This window comes from Carassius carassius, chromosome 10, assembly GCF_963082965.1.
Source record: "Carassius carassius chromosome 10, fCarCar2.1, whole genome shotgun sequence".
In the NCBI taxonomy this organism is placed as follows: Eukaryota; Metazoa; Chordata; class Actinopteri; order Cypriniformes; family Cyprinidae; genus Carassius; species Carassius carassius.
Genome location: NC_081764.1, coordinates 26,201,464 through 26,228,272, shown reverse-complemented (window position 1 = coordinate 26,228,272; position 26,809 = coordinate 26,201,464). Strand labels below are relative to the sequence as shown.

General features: G+C 40.5%; 1 protein-coding gene across 5 annotated transcripts in view; it reads right to left on the bottom strand.

Annotated features, from left to right (window-relative positions):
• LOC132152018 (leucine-rich repeat flightless-interacting protein 2-like) overlaps nt 1-26,420 on the bottom strand; it is a 58,578-nt gene extending 32,158 nt beyond the window's left edge. For 2 of the 5 annotated variants that reach the window (XM_059560638.1, XM_059560639.1), the window contains exon 1: nt 25,748-26,391. In XM_059560638.1, coding sequence (XP_059416621.1) covers nt 25,748-25,837 — 90 coding nt within the window. In that variant the 5' untranslated portion in view covers nt 25,838-26,391. Of the gene's footprint in view, nt 1-25,747 lie in introns of all 5 variants that reach the window. The other 3 variants (XM_059560640.1, XM_059560641.1, XM_059560637.1) reach the window with 3 other exon arrangements.
• Nucleotides 26,421-26,809: the final 389 nt, after the last annotated feature.

Here is a 26,809-nt window from a genome sequence, read left to right as displayed (position 1 = left end):
CGGGAACCGCCCGAAACATCAGATGGCGAAAAAACCCCGACGGTGCCTCGTGCTGCTGGCCTCGGACAGCCCAAGAGAGGGTGAGTCATCCCACCATAACCCTAACCTCTACTTTGACCTCTTCCAGCAGGTAACTGGGGCTGGGGCCTTCGCCAGGGAGCAGCAGGAGGAAGACCGCCTAAAGCACTGCTGGGCCCAAGTGAAGATCGCCGATGGGAAGGAGCTCCAACCGACACCTCATCCGACACTTCATCCGACGCCTCACGTCCTGGTGAAAAACGGCCTACTTTACTGTGTCGCGCAGCAAAGGGGGGAGGAAAAGACCTTGCTGGTAGTCCCGCGGACCAAGACAGAAGCGGTGATAGAGCTGGCACACGCCCATCCCATGGCCTGCCACCTGGGGTCCCAGAACACCATCCAGCGCATATACGACCACTTCCACTGGCCGGGCCTGGAGGCCGAAGTCAAACGCTTCTGTCAGGCCTGTCCCACCTGTCAGCGGACATCTCCACGCACCCCTCCCCCCAGCCCGCTGATTCCACTTCCCATCAACAAGGTGCCCTTTGAGCGGATCAGAATGGACCTAGTGGGGCCGCTGCCGAAGTCCGCCTGGGGACATGAACACATCCTAGCCATCCTGGACTAGGCCACACGCTACCCTGAGGCCATCCCCCTCCGTAAGGCCACTGCAAAAGCCATCGCCTAGGAGCTCTTCCTGCGGAGTAGTCGGGTCGGCCTACCATCCCAGATACTGACTGACCAAGGCACACCCTTCATGTACCGGGTGATGGCTGACCTATGCAAGCTCCTCCAAATTAAACAGCTCCGCACCACCGTGTATCACCCGCAAACGGACGGCCTGGTCGAGTGCTTCAACCAAACACTCAAGCAAATGCTGCGTCGAGTGGCTGCGGAGGACAAGCGCGACTGGGACAAGATGCTGCCCTATGTCCTGTTCGGCATCCGGGAGGTACCCCAGGCTTCCACCGTCTTTACCCCCTTTGAGCTCCTCTTCGGCCGACAGCCCCGCGGCCTGCTTGACGTCACCAGAGAAGCCTGGGAACAACAGCCAGCCGTCCACCGCTCTACGATAGAGCATGTCCGGGAGATGCGGGAGAGGATCGACAGGGTCATGCCCATCGTCTGGGAGCACCTTGCCAAGGCCCAACAAGCCCAGCAACGGCATTACAAAAGGGTGGCCCATGGGGGTTTCAGCCAGGAGACCAGGTCATGGTCCTAGTCCCCACCGCCTGCAAATTCTTGGCCAGCTGGCAATGTCCCTACACCGTCACGGAAAGGATTGGCCCTGTCACCTACTGAGTCCAGCAGCCCGGAAGACGGAGAGAAGACCAAATATACCATGTGAATCTCCTGAAGCGCTGGGTCGGGACCGGGCCCCAGCTTTCGGCCCTCGCTCATCTACCTGCTGTTGCTGTTGACATGGACCCCCACCTCTCGGCCACCCAAAAGTAAACTTGTTAGCAACACCTGGTCAGTCAGTTCACCGATGTGTTCTCTCCCCAGCCTGGGCGGACCCATGTACTCAAGCCTGATATCAGCACAGCAACCGGAGTGATCGTCCGGCAGCGGCCCTATCGTGTTCCAGAGGCTCGGCGACACGCCATCAAGGAAGAGGTACAGGAGATGCTGAGGTTAGGGACAATTGAGCCATCATACAGCCCCTGGTCCAGCCCTATCGTCATGGTTCCTTCCGCTTCTGCAATGACTTCCGCCGCTTGAACGAAGTCTCGGAGTTTGACAGCTACCCGATGCAGTGGGTTGATGAGCTGGTACATTTTGACCCTCGACTTCACCAAGGGCTACTGGCAGGTCCCCTTAACCGAGCAGGTCCTTCCCTTCGGCCTGCACGGGGCTCCCGCCACCTTCCAACTTCTGATGGACTTCCTCCTGCGGCCCCACCAAGCCTACGCGGCCGCCTACCTGGATAACGTGGTCATACATTCTGAGACTTGGGAGGATCACCTGGAGCAGCTGCGGAAGGTGCTGTCGGAACTCCGCCTGGCTGGGCTGACCGCCTTCCCCCGTAAATGTCACCTGGCCCTCACCGAAGCCAAGTACCTTGGCTACCAAGTGAGCCGCGGCCTCATTCGACCCCAGGAGAAGAAGGTTTCAGCAATCCTCTCCATGCCGCGGCCCACCACCAAAACACAGGTACGGGCCTTTTTGGGGTTGGCGGGATATTACCGCTGTTTTATCCCTAACTTCTCCTCCTTAGCCTCTCCCCTGACAGACCTGACCAGGAAGGGGCAACCAGAGAAGGTCCCATGGAACCCGGAGACGGAGAACGCGTTCCAGCGGGTGAAGGCTCTTCTCATGTCCGAGCCCGTGCTCAGAGCCCCAGACTTCAATCGCCCCTTCCTGTTGCAAATGGATCCATCCGATACCGGGTTGGGAGCCGTCCTCTCCCGGGTCCTCGACGGTGGCCGTCCACTGGCCGTCAAGTGGGCAGTCCTGGAGCTCCGCTATTACCTCCTCGGCCACCAGTTCACCCTGATTACAGACCACGCCCCTCTACAGTTGATGGCCTGGGCGAAGGACACCGACGCCAGGGTGATTCGGTGGTTCCCCGCGCTCCAGGACTTCCACTTCAACGTACAACACCGGGCGGGGACGGCCAACGCAAACGCCGATGGTCTCTCGTGGATATGGTCAGCTTTCGCAGGTCTGTCAGGCTCCACTACCCGCCCTCCCCCAATCTCCCCACTTCTCCACAGGGACAGGACGACGCTTTGGGGGGGGTGGGGGGTGGGGGGGGGGTTGACACGTGTTCCGAGCTCTCATCAGCGTCGCCCTGGAAATGGAGCAGGCACACCTGCACCTGCACGTTATGGGCTGAGCGGTCACACCTGCAGCCCATCAAGGCTGGGCTTTATAAGCTGCACCAACGAACGGAGAGGTGAGAGTTGTCTCCAAAGACTCGGCTAATGTTTCTCTGTTGCTCTCCTCCAGAAAGCAGCGTGTGACCGCCAGCCCTCAACAGGCACGGACTACACGGACCCACACAGCACTGCTCACCGAGAGAGAGAGAGAGAGAGAAAGGGAGAGAAGGGAGAGAAGGCCAAGCACCGAGCACCGGAAACCCCTCACGTTGGCTATATAAATGCATATTCACTGAATGCTGATGGTAGATGATTAAGTATTAAAGTCTTATTATAGCATTTTTATTATTAATAATAGAAAAGCAAATGCTATTTTACTTTCATATGCCATTTACTTTCTTTGTTTAACAGTTCTGTCTAATAATTAAGTTGGCTTGAGAAAGACAACTTAATAAAATCTGATTTAAACTTCTTCTTCTTCTTCTTCTTCTTCTTCTTCTTCTGATACCAAATTTTAAAATGTATCTCCTCCCAGACTTTTAAACCTACAACCAAAAAACTCGGGTAAGATTTCAGACTGGTCTGACTTGGGTTGCTATTTTTTCTAACAGATTTGGCTTACATTTTTCATAAACCTAGCTGGTTTTGAGCATGCTAACAACATGCTAGTAACCTGCTAAGGCTAGAGAAATGCTAGTAACTTGCTAATCATACTGGCAAAATGCTTTGTCACTTGCTAATCATGCTAATGGAATGCTAGTCACTTGCTAGTCATGCTACCAAACATTTTAGTCACTTGCTAATCATGCGAAAAACATGTTATTTGTTAATCATGCTACCAACATGCTAGTCACATTTACAACATGCTAGTCATTCGCTAATAATGCTAACAACATGCCAGTCACTTGTTAATAATGTTAATGACATGCTAGTTACTTGCTAATCATGCTAACAACATGCTAGTCACTTGGTTGTCATGCTAACAGACATGCTAATCACCCTTGCAAAATGTTAGTCACTCTAACAACATGCTAGTCATTCGTTAATAATGATAACAACGAGCTAGTTACTTGCCACTAATGTTAGCAACATGATAGCAACATGCTTGACACTTTCTTATCATGCTAATGGCACGCCAGTCACTTGCTAGTCATGCTAGCAACATATTAGTCATTTGCTAATAATGCTAGCAACATGTTAGTCACTTGATAACATGCTAATCATGGTTACCTGCTAGCGACATGCTAGTCACTCGTTAATCATGCTAGAAACATGTTAATAACATGCTTATAACTTGCTAATCATACTAACGATGTGCTAGTCACTTGATTGTCATGTTAACAACACGCTAGTCACTTGTTAATTCTGTTAACAACATGCAAGTAACTTGTTAATCATGTTAACATGATAGCCCCATGCTAGTCACTTGCTAATTATGCTAACAGCATGCTAGTAACTTGTTAATCATGCTAACAACATGTTAGTCACTTGTTAATCATGCTAACAGCATGTTAGTCACTTGTTAATCATTCTAGCAACATGCTAGTCACTTGATAATCATGATAGCAACATGCTAGTCACTTGTTAATCACGGTAACAACATGCTATTATACTGCTAATAATGCTAACAACATGCTAATGACATGTTAGTAACTAGCTAATCATGCTAGTCACTTGCTAATCATGCTAGCAACACGCTAGTTACTTGCTAGTAATGCCAGCAACATGCTAGTGACATGCTCAATGTTGGAAACACGCTAGCAACTTGTTAGTAACTTTTCCAACCATGCTAGCGACATACTTGTCACTTGCTAATCATGCTAGTGTAACACTTCCCAGTGTGCAGTCAATTAATCACACAGGATGGTTGCACATTTAAAGTGAATTTATTCTGTAACACAGAAATCAGAGGTTTTAATTGCAGCGCAAACCACCAAACACTGTAACTCACGAGGAAATCCCACCCTTCAAACTCATGCGAGACTCACGCGATAACACAGTGTCACAACCCCTCCATGCAACGTGACTGCCACCTGCTGGCGTTCTATGAGACTAACATATAAATCTATGTATTTTAAGGCTCGTACTACTGGAGTGCAATATTCAATCTATCAATTTATCATTGCGCTACACTAGCAAAAAGCTAGTTTACTATTTCTTATCTATTTATCTATCTATTTGTCTATTTATCTATTTTTCTTACATATTGTCTCAGCTGCGTGGCGTGTCCGTTTTTAATTCGGCTCCCATGTTAACAGGTTAGAGCTTGCAGACTGCCTGCGTGAGACGCGCATCTCAGGCGCGGCTCGAGCCGCACGGAAAACCGACACCTATTTTTCACGCGACACGCAAGCATGTTGGAAGCGTTTCCAGGCAAAATAGAATAGGAAAATATGTTTATATGTCATTTTGTACACAAATACATATTAATTCATGACACTTTGATGTTTGAAAGTCTATAGGTTGACATAAATTCAGATATAAATGTAATTTAAAAAATAAATTAATAATTATCGATTTTCAAATATTGCACCTGTCAAACATAGTCTTTTTTGCCGTCAATACTGTTGGCTTTATATTTATGCTCAACATGAAGTATAGATATTGTTGTCATGAAGACAAGAGCCTGGTCTGTCGGCGGTCTCCCTGTCACCTACAGCATCAGGCACGGCACGGTTCTGGTGAAGCAGGCCTACAAGCTGGGATTTGTAATGCTGCACGGTAATCATAGTTATTTATATTTTTCATTATATTTTATTATATGATATTGGTTTGAGAATGAGAGTATTTTATTTAGTGGAGAACTTTGCAGCAGTATTTTATTTCTTATTCTTTTTTTATTTTATATATATTTTATTAAAAAGTATTTTAAAAAAAGTGTATAGTAATAAACAACCTGCAGTTTAAAGTTTGTATTTCTTTCCCTTACTGTACCGAAAATGAACCAAACCGTGACTTTAAAACCGAGGTACGTACTGAACCGTGATTTTTGCGTACCGTTACACCCCTATTAGATATAACTGTAAAACTGACACAGTAAACTAACGAAGATGGAAAATGGGAGCTAAACCATTTAGCCATTGACCTTCTTAGCACTGTCAAAATAAAAGTCTATACTTCCAAATGTCATGTTTCTAAAAGTCCAAAGATGAAAACAGGTCCAACATTTCCAACACGAAGGCATGTAATGTTTAAATAAACATAAAATGACCCAAATATATCTAGTGTGAACAGACAACAACCGACAAAGAACTGATTAAACAAAGAAACTTAAATATATAACAAACTCAAATATGAACAGCTATGATGAATAAATTCATATCCATAGTAACAAACAAATGGTGGGAATGTGAACAAAGACAACAGGAAATCTTTGCTTTTAGTATAGTAAAATCATGTTAATAATCCAGGTGACACTATGATTATTATGGGAATATTTTGTAAAAGAAAATTAACAGAAAATGAATAACCCAGCCAGTCAATAAAAAAAGACAAGAGATCCCAACCACAGCTTGAGAAACATAAACCCAAAAGTTTCCATGCCAGAATGTCTGCTGAAATACTGCACCAATAAAGAATGGTTAGTCTAAACACATCCACATGCCAGTGGACTCCACAGGTCAAAACCCTTTGATCAGTAATACAGCATGAGTCACATGTGTATGTGATAAACTGGTGCGTTATCGGTCGTCCCAGACTTGTGTACATTCTCCACTTTAGACCAGTGCTTTTTGTTGGTTTTGTGTGTTAGTGGAGAACTAAACTGCAGAGAAATAACATTATTACTGCTGTTGCAATAGTCAGCTTTTTTAATTATGAAAGGCTTTGGCTTCGCTGATTGTCGCAGCTGTCTCACATGAGTGATTTCTAATGCACTAAATCTGCTCTCAGACATACTCTACTAAAAAGAAAAAAGAAAACAGTCAATCAAGTGCAATCAATCTGTGTTTTCTTTATTGGCCCGATTCCCTCAATGAGGAAGCTATATTTTGAGCTTTAATGTTTAGTTTCTGGTTTCGTTAAACATCGCTCTGTAAAAACAGGCTGTAAGTCACTGCTATTAGAGGGATTTGAGGTTCTGTGAGGAGAAAACAGAGTGCCTGTCCTAGATCAAGCAAGAGTGTGGCAGAATCTGACAGATGTTGCTTTCCTCCTCAGCTGTGTCAGAACCTCACAGGCCTCCCTATGGAACCATAAGGAACTAGATTCTTTCTGCGCCAGGAAAAAGATCAACTCTGCGAACTCACATAAGAGCAAAGGGACAGTTCAGTGCTATAGTGCAAACACTACAATTCAAAAGTTTGGGGTATTAAAGAAGATTTTTTTTCAACAAGGACATGGAAGACATTAATACAAAGAAAATCAATTTCTAAAAATCGAATAATGCTGAAAAAAAAAACATATACAGTATTCCACAAAAATCAACATTGATAATAATAAGAAATGTTTCAAATCCACACATTAGAATGATTTCTGTAGTATCCTCTGACAGTGAAGATTGGAGTAATGACTGCTGGAAATTCAACTTTACTACCACAGGAATAAATAAAACCTCAAACAGTTGTTAATAATCTTCCATAAAATTACTCTTCAATATATTTCTGTATAGGAAGTTTCTGTTTGGGAATTTTTACTGTGTGTGTGCATCCACATGCAGTTTCAGTAAAGGTTCATTTAATTATACATTAGTTTATTACAATGTGTAAAGTGAGAAATGCAGCGTGCTTTTGTCTTTGATTCAAGGTCAAGTGATTCTTAATAACTAATTATTTTTAACTAAACACTCATTAGTAATAATTGAGCAGTTGGAAATAAACTTGCACAGTAAGTGAATCATTCAGAACCATTACTGAGTTTACAACTGACTCCCTCAATGAACTGAGTCATTTTCCAGTTATTTTGATTCTAAATGAAAATTGTAACCTGACACTTTTTTCCCCAAATAGGCCGAAATATTCTTTGAAAACCGCTATATTTATATGGCACAAATATAAAAGTGAAAGTGAAAGTAGTGACATTTGCCAAGTATGGTACCCATGGCCGTAGCCAGGCTTTGAAAATTAGTGAGGTCCAGGGGGTTTCTATAATAACCCCCTTATTATAGAATTGTGCTATAATAACCCCTATAAATACAACTAATTATATGCACTAACACTTGAAAAGAGACAGAAATGTAGATTTTTTGGAGGGATGCTCATTTTTAAATCATACCCTATTTATTGCATCAAAGTTTGTTAAAGGTACAGTTTGTAAGATTTTTGCAGTAAAATATCAAAAAACCACTAGGCAAGTGTTATATATTTTGTCCAGCTGATTACTAACAATAGCTCTAATGTTTTCAAGTACTTGTAAATCATGAGAAAATTCCCATTCTAAACAGTGACACGGGGCAGTGCAGTCGCCTGTCGGTGACTTTAGTTACCCTTTGTTACCGCCTTTACTGACGTAGAAACCACATGACAACAGTGTCGTGGACAAATGCGGAAGTAGCTTCGCGACAAACTTCAACTAGAAAGAGATGCCGATCTCGCTTGTGTTTTACTTGACAGGTGAGTTGTTTTGATTCGTAACTTTACAGAAAACGTATGCTATTATAATGATCAACAAGATTAGTCTTATGGGGTGCCAAACACAGGGCATTGCGTCTCTAGACCTGCGCGAGAACGCGTCTGATCCGTAGTCTGATCCCGTCTTTGCATTGGCTTTGTATGTAATCTACTCGCGCAAATCATTGAACTCGCGTTAAATCCATGATTTATCTTTCCGTCTGATTGATGGCCATCAGCAGTTGGGTAGAAGACAACAAATCCCATCATTCCACGCTCCTTCTTAGCGTCATCAAACCACACGATTATTATTGTTTTGGTAGTGTGCCCTCTCGTGGCAGGTCCTACAACCTGTACCTTTAATACTATATTTATTATATAATTAAATATAATATATTATATAATATATATAATTATATCATTTTTATTCATGCAACTATACATATTGCCCGTGTTATTTTCAGATAGTCAAGATTACAAAAGACAATACCTGACATTCAGCTCCAGTGTCGCAGAAGGTAAAGCATGTGTTATACATACTTTGACGTGATCGACCCAGGTTCGAATCTGCCTTTTGGCAAAAAAAAATTCTCCCTTTTCAAATTTCAAATCATATCAGAAGAGCATTTATTTTCAATGAAAATTAAGTAAATAAGCAAAAAGTTAAGGGTAGGTGTAGGGAGGGCTTTATTTTCCCAATAAGGTGGTATCCATTAAATTAGGCTCAATAAGTTATTATTGCATACTGTATTATAATGTACTACAATACTGAGGTGCAAATAATTGCCACTATTTGCAGTAAGTAGTATAAATAGCAGAAAATCCTGCTATTTTAACATAGTATAAATAGAATCTATAGATATTTGCACTTAGTGTAAATAGCATATCACAAAAAAATGCTGCTATTTGCACTTAGTGTAATGCGATGCAATGTTGCAAGATATTAAAATAAACAAAAACCTAAAAATAAATAAAATAAACCAATATTATAATATATATATATATATATATTAATATTTTGGAAAGTAGATAAGATAAAGTTATTGCTGACCCTAAACCACAACTTCCTACTTTATTAACTTTCTAAAGTGTTAAATATAGTGAAATAACAAGTCAAAAAATGCTTATAATAGGCTGCCTCTTGTGTTCTCGCTCACAACAGTCTGAAGACTCGATCACTTCGGCAGCGTCTGGCAGCGATTATTTTCATACCATGGACAATAAACATTCTGAATTATACATGCAGACATTCATATGAGGAGTTTAGCAGCAAATTAGTCAATCAGAGAACAAATTTTATTTTCGAACATGACAAAATTACAGAGTTCCAGACCTCGGTGACCTCATAGCTGGCTACGGCCATGATGGTAGCCCATACTCAGAATTGGTTCTCTGCATTTAACCCATCCAAGTGCACACACAAAGCAGTGAGAAGTGAACACACACCCAAAGCAGTGGGAAGCTATAGATCCAGCGCCTGGGGAGCAACTGGGGGTTCAGTGCCTTGCTCAAGGGCACTTCAGCCACGGGTATTGAGGGAGGAAGAGAGCGCTGTTCATTCACTCCCCCCCACCTACAACTCCTGCCAGCACCAAGACTCAAACCAGTGATCTTCTGGTAACTAGTCCAGCACTCTAACCAATAAGGGCACAGCTGCCCCAAGGAATGTGACAGCTGAAACCCATGTCTTGCATACGTCTGTGCGTAGTGGTTCTTGAAGCACTGACTCCGGCCACATAAACAGTATTAGGAAGAATTTAATCTTCATATATTAAAGAATAATCATTAATCAAGTGCTTGTAGTTAAAAAGAGACTAGACTTTAGGCATAAATTGTAAGATTTTCAGACTTTACTTGTTTGTGCATATGTTTGCATTTGCAAATCTCTTCCAACCTTTCACTAAGGTTCAAGAAGGAAGAGATGTATAATTGATTCAAATTGCCGCAGTGGAACTAATGAATATCTGAGATCAAACTCATGCTTTGGCAACCCCATGTGAATTAACTTTAACTCAGACTTTTTCTATTAGGCAATCCAGTAACAAAATCACAAAGCCTTGATACACCCTTAATCTATTTGTAGAAAACTACTAACACGGCAACACTGAGTCAGTTTGATATGAAGTCCACATGGCAGAAATGAAGTAGGCAGTTGTTGTTCAGGCCATTTTAACTTACACTTTTGATGTCTTTGGAGACCATGAGCACATCTAGCATTAGGCTCCAGAGCAAACAAGCCTGCACCTCACGGGCATATTTAACATATGTGGCTTGGAACAAGAATGCCAAATGAACTTTGCATAGGGACTGATGGAACTAACAACAAGAGTGTTCCTCCTCCTCCACAGTCTTGCGGAGGGGTTCATTTGAATATCAAGTATGCTGACTTACACTACACCCAGATCACAAGTGTGTGTTTGCGTTTGCGTGGACTGAAAATGGAGTGAGTCAGCAGGACAGATTGCAATACTGTAAGTGTAATTTGCGAGAAAATGCAAGCAGATAAAAAAAAAAAAAAAAACAATGGAGCAAATTAATAAACTATTGTGTGTGTGGTATTTCAGAAAAACATTTAAGATTTAATAATGCACCACATTATACTACATGACTTTGATTAAGCTGAATAAGCTGATATAAGTTTTTCAGATATTAATAATAAACCAGTTGGGTAAAAATGTGTTTATAAAAGATGATAATAAAGATTAATTTGGCAAACTTCCTAATATGGTTTTCTTTTCAAATTGAATGAATTATATTATACATATTTTTGAATAAATGAACAGTAAAAACAAGTGTCATGTCATTAACAATATTATTGCTTGTGGAAATCAGCCAGTAAATATTTTAACATTTTATAAAATAAACATTTGTTTAAATGTACTGCTGATTATTGTTAGAGATGAGTATGTGTATCTAGAAATGCATTAATTGTGCACACTTTTAGCATTTTAAAGAGCTTACTAAGGTGCCTGGATCCCAGTTGTCAAGTTCCTCTGCAACTTAGCACTCCGAACTGGCCTGCAAAATGGGAAACTGCACTGACCAATTTGCGTTCAGCTCTAAAGTTGTCATTTTATTTGTGGCAGTACATGATTTGCATAATTATGTTGGTAAATCAGACACTAAAATAACACAGTTAGCAAATAAACAATCCTTAAACGATGTGTTTATATAAACTGGTTTGACAGTAATTCTGAGTAAATGTAATACACAGTTATAGGGAACGAGTTTTTGTTTTCCAGGTGACAGTGCATAAGATTAGATGTCATGGAGAGTAGCTCCAGACTAATCTGCCCATAACGCATCACTTCCTGCCTGCTCCTCACCTCAGTCTACCCAGCAACTTAATTCTTCTTCTTCTTCTTCTTTTGTTTTATTGGCAACAGCACTTAACAGTGCATTACTGCCATCACCCGGTAGCTTGGATCTTGGATCAGAAACATTTCTAATCACCCCCCCCCCCCCAAAAAAAAAAAAAAAAAAACCCACTGGCGCTGCGTGTTCAGCTCCTCCAGCTTCCACCCCACTTCCCTTTAACTCCCGTAACCTTCTGTAACCTTATTTACCTCCAAATCTACTTACCCTGTCTCACACTATACTCATCCACATCTTCTACCAAGCCTAAATACATATTAATCCTATATTCTCTTCATTAAACCAGTATTATTCAAAAACTGAAACAACACATTAACCATACTATTTCCTATATCTGAGTAAAATATATTCTTTAATGTTAACTCTTTCCCTTCATTCTTCCATAATTCTTCTCTTAACACTTCTCTTTCTTCATCATACCCATTACAATTAATAATCACATGTTCTACAGTTTCACTCTGTCCACATTTCTCACACAAACCTGTTGGATGCTTAGATATTAAGTGTAATGTTTTATTCAAAGCGGTATTTCCCACCCTTAGTCTTGTAATTATACTTTCCTCCCTTCTATTTCTCCCTCTTTTTCTACCTTTTCCCACTTTCTTTTGTATTGCATATAAATGTCTCCCTTTACTCTCATTATCCCAATATTGTTGCCACTTTTTACTCATTTTCTCTTTTATTACTGATTTAATTTCTTTTAAACTATGTTGTAACTCAATGTCTACCATCTCTTCATCTACTGCTTGTTTAGCTAATTTATCTGCTTCCTCATTGTCTTTAATTCCCACATGCGCTGGGACCCACATAAACTGTACCTCTATTTTAATTTGGTTCAATTCAAAGAGATTTTGAAGAATTTCCATGATTAAATCTGGTCTTGATTCTGACTTTTGATTATCAATACTAATTATTGCTGAATAAGAATCTGAACATATGACTGCATTTAGAATTTTCCTTTCCTTAATTATTTGTACTCCTAGCAGAATAGCCATCAACTCACCTGTATACACCGACAAATGATCACTAATTCTAGCTTTTTTCTTCACCATTAACTTTGGCACATTGACTGCCACTCCTATTCTACTTCCTTTTTTAGAAGCATCTGTGTATATCTGTATATTATCTCCATACGTTATTCTTAAATACTCATTTGCTCTCATTACTTCCATCTCATTATTTCCTTCATTCTGTCTTATCTTCAGTAATGTTAAATCTACTACCGGCTGAGGAATAATCCATATAGGAGTATGCATATATATTACTCTTGGTACACATCTATAATTGTCTATCCCCATCTCCTTAATATCTTCTTCTACCACCCACCCAAAACTCTTATGTTTCTTCATTCCTTGTTCCCAACATTTTCCTAATATTTTCCTTGTTGGATGTACCTCATTCTGACTATTAAGATTTGTCCAATACACAGCCATTAACTGTTGGCTTCTAATATTAAGCGGCATTTCATTTATCTCTATTTGCATTGCTGCTATAGGTGTTGTTGGATATGCTCCACAGCAAATTCTCAATGCCTGTGCTTGAATTCTATCCAATTTCTCTAACTGTGACTTTGCTGCCAACCCATATGCTATACTTCCATAATCTAGTACAGATCTTATCATTGCTATATATACTGTTTGAAGTGCCCCTCTATCTGCTCCCCACTCTTGTCCTGCCATACATTTCATTATATTTAACACTCTTTTACACCTATTCACTATCTTATCAATATGTTCTTTCCATGTAAGTCTAGTATCTAGCCACATTCCCAAGAATCTAACTGATGTTACTCGTGCCATATTCCTGTTATATATCCTTAACTTCCATTCATTACCTACTTTCTTGTTGGAAAATATTATAACTTGTGACTTCTCCACCGATAGCTTAAATCCCCACTTATATGACCATTTAACTACCTCATCCACAGCCTTCTGCATTTTCCCCATAATGAACTTATTGTTTCTCCCTCTGAACCACAAAGCCCCATCATCTGCAAACAGTGATCTACCAACACTCCTATCCACCTTACTAAATATATCATTTATCATTATTATAAAAAGTACTGGACTTATCACACTTCCCTGAGGAGTACCATTTTCTATTATTCCTGGAGATGATATAGTATCTCCTACTCTCACCCTTATTACTCTTTGCTTAAGAAAGTCATTAACCCAATTAAACATTCTTCCCCCTACCCCCATCTCTTCCAACTTAATCATCAGACCCTCCCTCCATAACATATCATAGGCTTTTTCAATATCAAGAAACACATCCATCATATCATCTCTTTTCTGTCTTTTTCCCAATAGATGAGGATGCTCTCGTAATACTTCCTCCCTCTCCCTCTTAAACTCTTCAGTCAGATTTTCCGTACTGTTTACTTTTATAAATGTATTACAAAACATTTCTGCTTTCTCACAGTTTTCTATTGCTGTAACTTCCCCTTCATTTAAAACAGGATATTCCATATCTTTCCTTATTCCATTCATCCTTCTGATCATACTCCATACTTCTCCTATTGGTGTACTTCTCCCTATTCTATCACAGAAATTTCTCCAATGTTGTCTTTTTGCCCTTCTTACCACCTCTTTAACCTTTGCTTGTTCTCTCTTATATTCGATTAAATCTGTATAATTATGCATTCTTCTTGCCTTCTTGTATGCTCTCCTTTTCCTTCTAATAGCTTCATCACACTCCTTATTCCACCATGGTACCATTTTTGTCTTTCTTCTTCCTTTACCCTTAGGAATATTACTTACTGCTGCGTTTTTCATAACTCCTATAATTTTCTCATTTATAGCTTCTATATCATCTACCCTTCTTATTTCATTTATGTCTAAACCCTCCTCCACCCTTTTCACATATTCAGTCCAGTTAGCTTTTTCATACTTCCATCTCCCTTCTCTTCTCTCACTTCTTTCTACACAATTATTCATATTGGTACACATTTCAATCAAAATAGGAAAGTGGTCACTACCTATAGTACATTTCCTTAATACCCTCCAGTTAATTATTCCCCCTAACCTACTTTTTACAAGAGATAAATCCAACACCGCTTCTTGACCTGTTCTCATGTCTACTCGTGTACCTCCCCTATCATTCATACAGATCAAATTCATCTCATCCATCAATTCTTCAACCACCTTCCCATTTCTGTCAGTTACACTTCCTCCCCACATACTACTATGGGCATTGAAGTCCCCACACCATATCACCCTCTCTCTACTTTGCCCTTCTATCTCCAGCATATCTTCCAATGTCATTTGTCTACATGGATTATAAAAATTTATTATTACAACACTCTTATCATCCTTCCATACCTCCACCACCACATATTCCATTTCTCTTCCTTTCCCCACCATTCTATACTGTATTTCAGATTTAATGAAAGTAACACACCCACCACCATTTCCCTCTTCCCGATCTCTTCTCACAGAAACATACCCTTTAATTACAAAATCAAATTTAGGTTTCAGCCAAGACTCTTGTACACATATCACATCTGGCTTTTCCTCCATCTTATTTAGATAACCCTTAAATTCCAGTCCATTAGCCACCAAACTCCTAGCATTCCATTGTAAAATTACTAACATCAAAATTATTGTCCATCCCATGATTCTTGACTAGGCTGTACTTCTAAAGTTAGACCATCTCTAACCATTTCCCATGTTAGCCCTTTGATATCCAGGAACCGCTCTGCTGCTCTCACTATTATCTGTATCTTTTCTGTTCTTCTTTCAGTCTGCGCTGAACAATTTATGACCTCTGCCATGAATAACACAAAACTCTTTTTACTTACTGTCATTGTGTCATCCGATTTTTCCCTTTCCTTTTCTTCATTTCTGATTTGATCTTTCCACATCTCCTTCTCCTCACTCTCTTTCTTTTTCCTTCAGTCTACTTTTTTAACTGCTTCCGCATATGACAGCTTATTTCCATCTCTTTCCTTCTGAATTTCTACTGCTCTCTTTCTCACTTTACATCCTCCATATGCCACATTATGGGCTCCTCCACAATTACAACATTTTGCCTCCACACCTCTTCCACATTTTCCGTACTCATGTTCTTCCCCACAGTGTGCACATCTCTTTTTGGCTCTGCATACACTCGCAATATGACCATATCTCTGGCAGTTATAGCATCTCAGCGGAGCACGCACATATTCTCTCACCCGAAAGCTAACATATCCAATCATCACTTTACTTGGTAGCATTCCTCCACTTTCAAAACGCAACATTACAGAAAGACTTTCTTCCTTATTCCCTTCCCTATTCCTTTGCAATCGTTTTGCTTCAATTACATTTCCTCCTTTAATATTTATCATCAACTCTACCATAGTGACATCCAATGCTACCCCTGTAATTACTCCACATACCCATGATTTTCCACCTGTTTGATTACAACTTGAAATCACTTGTTTACACACAACCTTCATTTTCATCACCTTATCCCTCTGCTCCTCATTATCACAAATCACCAATAATGCTCCATCCTGAAGTACTCTTGCACCCCTAATCTCTCCTGATTGTTTCCTCAACTCCTTTGTTAACTCAATTGGGTTTACCCCTTTTACTCCTTGTCCCTCTTTAAATCTTACAATCATTTTTACTTCCTCTCTCCTTTCACTTATTACCCCCCTTTCACTATCCTCATCTGTACCTACTGAATCATCTTCATTATCTTTCTTCCTCTTATTATTTGCTTTTTCAACACTTTTTATTCTCCCTCCGTCCACTTGTGTCCAACCCATCTCATCACTTTCATCTTCAATCTCTGATTCATCAATTCTAGCTCTTGTTTCTGATCCAGCCTCCTCTTTTTTCTTTTTCCTCGATTTCCCCATCGTATTCTTCTTATTTCAGCAACTTTTATACTTAAAGCAATTCAGTATAATTTATTTCAAACACTCACGACGGTTGCAAACACAAGTTAGTCTAACTTCCGTTTCCGGTCCGTTCTTGCCGCCCTCTTCCACCTTCCAGACACACTTTCCAGCAACTTAATTGCAGGCTTAAGGCCAATTTATACTTCTGCATCGGGTGCGCGTAGAAGGTACGGCGTAGCATACGCATTGACGTGTACCATACGTCGTACCCTTCGCCGTACCCTGACGCGCACCTCCTCAAAAATGTAACTACGCGTCGCGGCGACGCGGACCGCAAGATCTGTGATTGGTCGGCTTGGTAGCATCGCATTTCCGGCTACGCATTTCCGGCGTGTTCTTCTGCACCGCCCGCCATTTTTAAATTCAGAAGTTCAGGTGAAAGTTCAGTGAAGAAAATGGAAATGGACCAAGTGACCGAGCGATTAGTTGAAGAAGTGCGGAAATACAGCCATCTGTATGACTCGTCTTCTGCAGAATACAAAGACTGCCAGATGGCAGCGAATTCGTGGAGAGAGATTTCCTCCAACGTCGGTTTGGATGTAGCGGATTGTATGAAGAGATGGAAGAACTGTCGAGACAAGTACGTTCGCCTCCGTAAAAAGCTCGCCACAAGGAGCGGGGATCCAGGAGGGAAAAAAGTCCCAGCGTTTTATTTATTCCTGTCTTGGCTGGCACCTCATGTGAAACACCGGCTTACGGAGTCAAACTTTGACGATAAGGTAAATAATGCACGTCCTTTATGAACCTCTGTTGTTTTTAGGTTAGCTAACTTAACTAGCAATGCTACCACGCCGTAACGTTATTGATTAGTGCAAAAATAATATACCTGGGAAACAAAAAGCATGTGTAATGGGTTTTAATTATATTGTATTTATATTATATGTAATAGATTGTAATTATATTGGGCTTGCAGATAATACAAACGCAACAACGTAGCATTTGCAATGTAGGAATATGCAGTATTCATAGCTCTGTTTATCTGTGAATTAACACTGGATGCATCAGCTTTTATATATAAAAGACTAACTTACACTATTTGCTATTTCTGTCATAATCGCAGGATGGGAGCGATTCAAGCTCAAACTCCAATGGTTCGGCTGTTGTGAGACCTTCAGCCAATAACGACCAACTAGCATGTCCACCGTCCCCCCAGCCATCTCTTCAGTCCCCCCAGCCATCTCTTCAGTCCCCCCAGACATCTCTTCAGCCCCCCCAGACATCTCTTCAGCCCCCCCAGACATCGCTTCAGTCCCCCCAGACATCGCTTCAGTCCCCCCAGACATCTCAGTCCCCCCAGACATCTCTTCATTCCCCCAGTCCAAGGATGGCACAGAAAAGGAAGAGGAAGGAACAAGAGGACTGGGTCCAAATGCAAGTTGCTCGGTTGGAGGCTCAGTTGGAGGAACGGCGGGTCGAGCTGCAACAGAGACTGAGTCATGGAAATGACGAGAGCGACCGGTTTGGGCACACTGTTGCCGACATGCTGCGAAGGGTGCCGGAGGAGCACAGGGCGCAGGCAATGTTTGATGTGTCCAAGGTCCTGTTTGAGTGGCAGCAGAAAAAATAAACAATTGTGCCTACTTCTACAACATTGCACCTTTTAATTCTGTGCACTATCTTTATATAGTTTGCACTTTTGCATCTTTTAGTAAGTTGTCTGTTAGCACATTTGTGTATATAGTTTGCACTTTTGCATTTATTCATATTTTGCTTGTTTGCACTTATTTGTGCAGGTTTTATTGTTTGCACATTTTTGTAAATAGTATGCACTTTAGCATTTTGTTTTTTAATAATTTTGTCTGTTTGCACCTATTTGTGCAGGTTATACTATATAGTTTGTAGCTTTTGTGTACAGTTTTCTCGTGCATTTTTATTGTTAATAGTGTATCATTGCACCTTAATACTTTGTACTAACTTGTACATAGTATGCCCGTTTGTGTATATAGTTTGCATACAAAAAATTGCCTGTTCCTGCTGTTTGCACATTGTTTTGTGCAGGTTACTGCAAATAAATATTAATGTATAGTTTACCCATTTGTGTGTGTTTGCTCTTTAGCATCTATTTTTAATCTACAATTCTAGACCATTGCACCTTTATACATTGCACTTTTACATATTTTAACCTATTTGTATATATAGTTTGAAACCAATTATGTCATTTCCTGCTGTATGCATATTGTATGGTTCAGGTTACAGCAAATTAAGATCAATAACAGTATTTATTTGTGTATAGTTTGCTCTTTTGCATCTATATTTAATATAAACAATTCTAGACCATTGCACCTTTACATGTTACATTATTTTATACATAGTTTGCACATTGTATTGTGCAGGTTACTGTAATTAAAGAAGAAACAACGTGAACAGTTAAAACTGGTCTTTATTTACATGGTTGCATGTCATTTATTGGTGTATATATTTTACACCAGTACAATTTACTGACCAAGTTGACCACGACACACTATGTTGTTCTGCCATGGCACAATTCCGTGGGGTGACTGAAAGAAGGCCGTCAGGTCATTCCGTACACCAACTGCAGCTCTGGTGGAGCGGGCCCTTGAAAGGTGACGTGGATCTAGTGGTTCCAAAAGATTTGTGTCCCCTGACACCACTCTGCGCCACTCCCCGAGCTGAGGTGACCCTGTAGTGTCAGTGTCTGTGAAATTAGCAGGGATGTATCTGCTAACAGGTGTGCTGACCTCATCTGTGTAGGCCAGGAAGTTGTGTAAAACAGAACAAGCTTTCACAATATCAACTGCTTTGTCTGCCAGACATTCTAGAGGTCGTCCAAGGATTCGCCACCTTGCAACCAAAATGCCAAATGCATTCTCAATCACGCGTCTGGCTCTGGAGTGACGGTAATTGTAGGTCTGCTTATCCATTGGTAGGTTCATCCCTATGTAGAAAAATAAAACAGTATTAATTGATAGGCAATCATTGAGTGTCAATGTAGCTGTGATCAGGAATGAAAAATATATATATATATGAATTTTATATATATATATATATATATATATATATATATATATATATATATATATATATATATATATATATATATAAAATTCAGGTTGATTGGGACACTTTTTCCAAGTTATCTCAATGGCAAAAAGTGTCCCACTCAACCTGAGTTCACCACCATATATACACATACATGAAGTACTATTACATTAAATAAATCTCGTCTGTGACATACCTGGAAAGGGACGCATGAGGTTGTTGTGTAGGGGAAATGCAGCATCACCAATGATCACATGTGGGATTTTGACTCCTGTTCCAGGCAGATTGGCTGGTGGGGGCAGGTTCAGTTTGTGTTCAAGAAGCCTAGAACCAAATCGGCTCTCCTTGAAGACACCACCGTCACTTTCCCGTCCGTATCCCCCCACATCCACCATGGTGAAGCGATATCTGGCGTCACAGGTAGCCATCAGAACAATGGAGTGTGCACCCTTGTAGTTGTAGTAGTCGCTACCTGCGTGCGGTGGTGCTTTTATGTTGACATGCTTTCCGTCTACGCTGCCAACACAGTTCGGAAAGTTCCACAGTCGCCAAAAATCGGCAGCAATAGTTTCCCATTGGGCGACTGAAGGGCAGGGAAGAAACTCTGGCTGCAGTGCTTTCCACAAAGCTTTACATACCTCGGCGACTATGGAAGACACTGTGCTGGACGACAGTTTGTAGCTAGCTGCTACAGCCTGTTGGCTTCCACCTGAAGCTAAAACTCGAAGGGTGATTGCCAGTCTCTGCGTAATGTCTACAGGCATACTGTGCGTACACTGATGTACGATAAATGGCTGCACACGACGAACTAAATCGTCGAATCTACCTGCAGACATTCGTAAATATCTGAAGTGCATTTCCTCGTCCATGTCTCTCAGTGGCCGGACAAGCACAGAAAATTCACCCTCCTTCTGCCTCATCAGGTTCACAGGTCGCACGTACCATCTCCTCCGACGCCTTCTCTCGTTTCTGCCTTTTAATTTGAGTAATTTCACTAAAATTAACTGTTTTTCAACCTCAATAAGCTCCAACTCCAACATGATCCGCTCTCTTTCAGTCGCCATTGCTTGTTGTAGTAGCCTAAACTCAAAACACCCGCGAGGAATCTAAACACAGTGGAACATTAAAACCCGCCCCCGCCAACTAGCGTTTCGGCGGTGCAACTGCAGAGCAACGCAGACATAATGCAGAAGTATAAATGCTCACGACGGCGTCACCTACGTGCGTAGCCTACGACGTACACTATGGCGTACCCTCGACGCAGAAGTATAAATTGGCCTTTACTGCAACAACCCCCACTCCACACACACACACACGCGCTCACAATGGCCTCAGTGTTGCCAGATAGGAAAAAAGTTAACTGTCAAAAGAATGTGATAGAATGTTACTGCCATGTCAATCAAGGCGTTGATAAGGACCATTTTTAACTAAATGATGATGACAAAATAATACAAAAATTTATAAATTTCACAAAAAAAAAACAAAAAAAAAATCAGGGCAAATACATTAAAGAGAATTACAAAATATGACTAAAATATGCATTCAGGGACTATGTCAAAACGACAATCAAGAAATTAACCGATACCCTTGAAAAAAAAAAAACGTGCATCATTTTCAATGTCAGCAGTCAGAAAGTTTAAATGCAAAAAGTGCCCAATATAAGAGATCAGAACAAGCACTGTAATAAGCAGGTAATTCATGTGTAATTCACTGATACATACTGTATGATAATCCGACCATTAAAAATTAACAACAACAGTAATACGTTTACCTTCGTGTTGCACTTTAACTTCAGACAGAACTAGAGGAAGTATTTCATGAAGTACATATTGCAGAACATAACACAGATCTTGGCACAGTCCCAAATTCAGATTTGATTTTGATTAAATTATTCAACTATGCTCTGATTTACTATGTAACTTACATTTAAGCCACTTTGGCATTGTGATCACTTGAATATACAGTTATACATTAAAAATCTGATCCCTTTTTGCAGTGGGTGTGTGTACTGTATGTAAGTTAACGTCATGAATACTGACTGGATGCAGTACATGCACACTTGGGTTTCATTTGTTAGCCAATTAGTCTGAAAAACACTAAACTGATCCCAAACCAGCCCAAATTTTGTCCATCCACCCAAATAGATTTTTACCCGCACAATCAAATTCAAAACAACCCAATCTGGCAGCACTCAATGGCCTAAAACATCAACTTTGCCTCCCACTGCACCACAGAGAGCAGAATAGGCTGATATACTGTATGACTCTTCATGACTAAAACTGCCTCTGCATTCCTGGCACTTCACGCTGGAGGTCTTTCTCTGTTAAACTGTCATCAGTACCCCTGAAAGGGAATACATTTCAGATGGCTGTGGAGTCCCAATGAAAGCAGCTAAAATGATGAACAGTAGTGAGGCTCCTAGAGGGCCGATTAACACAGGATGTTGTGGAGAGGCTTAAAGGATGCAGGTCAGTGGGTGGTGGCTGGCCAATCTGTTGCTGCAGTGGAGCAGGGGCTAAATACTCTTTTTCTACTAGGTCAGCTAAATTCCCTCCCCCCAATGAGCCAAAAACCACACCTTTTCCTCCACAAACCCAACTTTTCTGCAACAATAACTCAATAATATTCACAAGTTCCCGAATGTGATCCTAAACCTTTGCGGTCTACCTCCAAATCCACACATTGCTGATGTAATGTCGCATCAACTTTACGTCAAAAGTTTGCCTGAGCCTGCATCAGTGCTTCTGCTAGAGATCCTTAAAATATCCAATTGGACGTTCCATCCATGGTCTCACAGGCACATGAGCCATGGCCGGTCTGCAAAACCATATCAAGAGCACCATTTGAAATATAGCCTAAGACGTACAGCCTTAAAGGCTTTCTGCTTCGTGTCTCAGGAGTCGGAAAATACAAGGGCAGTAAGTGGAAAAAGAGACGAATGTGAACGAAGTCCAAAGTTCCAATGGAATCCACATGCTGTGACTGAAGTAGATGTTAAATTTGGATCATGAGATGTGATTTGTGCTTCTGTGCAACTAAAACACAGTGAAGTGAAAGGGCCTCTCTGAATATTTTTACGCAATGTTCTTTGTTCTAATTTAGCAAATGTTTCTATTTTTCCCTTAATAGCACATTGGCTGATGCATCATCATCCTGCAGATACTAAACTTATTATGATAATGTTACAATTTGAAAATACATGCACATTGTTCTTGTTTTGATTCAGCACTGGCTTTAGCAATAGCTCCAGGCATAATGTTGCTAAAATTTACAGGGCCCAAATATGGGTAGACCCCTCTCCCCTGGGCCCAGTAAAAGACCTTAGAGTCAACCAACCTCCCCATGCTAGTTTGTACCATTTTACTGACTGTAATGTGATGAACAGACCAAACCAACACTGTACATTAAAACAAAGAGTGAACAGCTGAGACACATGCTGCAAAAGCCATAAAGTCTATGAGCACATTATAACAGTGCTTAAGCTAAATAAAAAACATGAACTCAATTATAAAATGCATGGGAAAGACTATGGGAAGACTTTCAATAATTTTCATGGCAAAAACTAAAACTTCATTCTGATCACATTAAAATAAAGTCCACACCCCAACCCCACTGCTTCTGCAAACAAACAGAGGAAAGAAAGGTGGTCAAGTTTCTATAGAGAATGGTTGTTCTGTAATGCTTTTCCTTGGCATGGCTGTTCTCTAAGGCATGGTGTATAAAACCAGCTCAGCCGACAGAGGTGTTGATAATAGAGTATTCATTACAGATCAAACATGTAAGTGCTAAAGCTGTCTCACTGGTCCAGCATCTTAATGACTCCATTTCACACTGCACACCTAATTCATGCCTGAGAGAGCTGTCTAATGGGTTGCTATGTGAGTAGGCTTTTCCAAATACAAAGTTTGGGCATATGTTTTAAAGATTAGTTCACCCAAACATTATTTCCAAATCTGTAGCAATGTAACACAAAAGAATACATTTTGAATGACATACTTTTTGTCATCAATATAATGACTGTGGACAGGTGCTTTTAAGTGTCAAAATTCAAATGCAAATCTCTGGGGTATTGTGAAGAGGAAGATGCGATATGCAAGACCTAACAATGCAGAAGAGCTGAAGGCCACTATCAGAGCAACCTGGGCTCTCATAACACCTGAGCAGTGCCACAGACTGATGGACTCCATGCCACGCCACATTAATGCAGTAATTCAGGCAAAAGGAGTCCCAACTAAGTATTGAGTGCTGTACATGCTCATACTTTTTATGTTCATACTTTTCAGTTGGCCAAGATTTCTAAAAGTCCTTTCTTTGTATTGGTCTTAAGTAATATTCAAATTTTCTGAGATACTGAATGTTGGGATTTTCCTTAGTTGTCAGTTATAATCATCAAAACTGAAAGAAATAAACATTTGAAATATATCAATCTGTGTGTAATGAATGAATATAATATACAAGTTTCACTTTTTGAATGGAATTAGTGAAATAAATCAACTTTTTGATGATATTCTAATTATATGACCAGCACCTGTATATTCCAAAAGCTCGCCTTCTGTGTTAAATAGAAGAATAACTGTTATATGACTTTGGAATAACACAAAGATAAGAAAATAATGACAAAAAGTTTATTTTTGGTTAAACTATTACTTTGACTTTCACTCGATTTCTCTCTGACTTTGGCATTATGGGTGATTGTGAAGTATCTGTGAGAATGCAGAACAAAAAGAAAGGAAAAACATTAGAGGATGTGGAGTTTATTCTACTCTTCAGGGACTGATTCATCCTGTAAGAGGGGTGGTGAGTTTAATAGTGGGTGGGTACAGAGTTTTACAAGAACACAAGGACTATAGGCAAATGATGCAAAGCATCATTACTTTTTCCATCCCTTTGCTAGAGCTGGAAATGAAATGTCCAAGATACATTTCCACACCACACCCAAAGAGTTTACCTATTAAGGGCACCAAGCATCAAGATATGGTCATGGTCAAAAAGAAAAAAAAAGAAGTGTGTTGGTAAAAAAAAAATGGCTGTGTGGATTCTTCAGTAAGGAAATGCTTTCCATATGTGGTCAGCTTATCCAAAAGTTCACAGAGGTCTTTAAGTGAACCTGAAAACCTGAATATTATTGCAAAGAACTAAACACAAACCTTTTATCCTTAATATGGAACATCTTTTGAAACATAAGCAATAAGATGACTTCAATTACAATATCAGTTAATTGTTTTATAATAATAGATGAGTATAAATAAAAATAGCAAGAATGACTAAACCCCGCCATACTTTCAAAAAGAAACCTAGCTGTCTGTGTCTGTTTTTCATTAAGAACTGAAAACCGAATGATTGGAGGACAATGCTGGATCACATGGTAAAGTATTTAAGTGATCAGCTCAATTTGAGCTCTGTGTGTTTGAAAATACATCCCAGAGGCTTTTCGGGCCATTTACTGGGTGCATCAGAGCAGGTTCTGACGTCAGCAGTCTGGGTCGTTCTCTTAGCTTTTTCGTTTGATCGTTGCTTAGTGACGTCACGCCGCTGTGCAGTTATCCAAACATGAGGATGCTGTTGCTCAACTGCACTAACGCTATTTGTATAGAAGCAAATGCTTGTTTACCACAACAATTAGCCTAACCTACAGCTTAAGTCTTTCAGTCATGCTAGCAACAATTTAAACTGTGTTTTTTGTCATTCACAAGCGCTTATTAATTGGGAGGAGAAGGGGTACAATGTTTCCCATTCACATTTTAAAGGACACGAGCGTCACCATTTTCGTGTTCATTTATCCCTATACTGCATGCGGGAAACGAGGAGTGAGGACAGCACAACCGCCAAAAGTCAAGTCAAGTCACCTTTATTTATATAGCGCTTTAAACAAAATACATTGCATCAAAGCAACTGAACAACATTAATTAGGAAAACAGTGTGTCAATAATGCAAAACAAAACCCTTTAATTATTCAGTAAGATCATTGGAGATTCCCATTAAGACTTATATATTTATATATTTATTCCCATAAATACTACAGTACTTGGAGTAAAAGGGCGCATTTTGTGCAGTATGATAGAGTCTATAGGAGCACGTGAAATGTTGGATATCTGTCTTACCTCTCGAGCTATATGACTGAGAGAATCATCCTCCGCCGATAGTTTCTCCCGGTTGGGAATTCTTTTCCTCCCCGTTACTTGCGTTGACATTTTAAATTCCCTTATAATCTGACACAAACTTCTACAAAAAATGACTTCGCCAAATTGAAGTGCGGTCCAGTTGTGTATAGATCAAAGACACCATTCAGTGTGTCATGGTCGTAAGTGAGCAACGTTAATAAATGGTTATATTTGTAACGACTACAAGCAAATATGTGTAGAGCATAGGACACATCCTCCCTTTGATGCCCCGTCGTCTCCATAAACCGCATGAATATATGGCGGGAGCCTGTTGCACATTCAAACGACGCATCGATATGTCAAAACATCACGGATAGGATGGAAGATTGGAAGATGACAGTTTGCTGATACGCCATGAGTAGGCTACGATAGACAATATTCATTCCCGAGAATATAGCCGGCCATCCCTTAACATTCCTTCCTACGTTAGTTCGCTACGTCAAACCAAATGAGGAATAAAGTAATCGTTCCAAAGCTGCATTTGTTTCTAGGGCAAATCGAACCAGTATGAAGATGAGCGGCTCTCGGATGAGAATATACCGCAGCCCAATGTGCGGGACTCTGCGCGAAAAGTGGGCGGCACTTGTGGGCGTTACCTGACCTTTGAATTTTAATTATTTCCGTCTTCTAGCATATTAGGGCAAGTTCGCAAATGAGATTCATGTGTCATTTCATCTATCTATCTATCTATCTATCTATCTATCTATCTATCTATCTGTCTGTCTGTCTGTCTGTGTTGAACCTTGTTCCTTTTTGAATAGATGGAAGGATCACAGAGTGGTCTGGGCTGGTGCATTAGCTCCATCAAGAGGCTTTATTAGACAACTAAAGTTGATGTGCTACTGGTGCATCGTTTCATGTCATATTGTCATGGTCATTGTAAAAACAACCCCTATGTGGTTAAAACCTTATATAAACCGTTTATATATCTGACTGTATGTGTTATTTTTTTAGCCTCAAATATATCAGTGTTATTATCTTATTTCCTATGTTTTAATACTT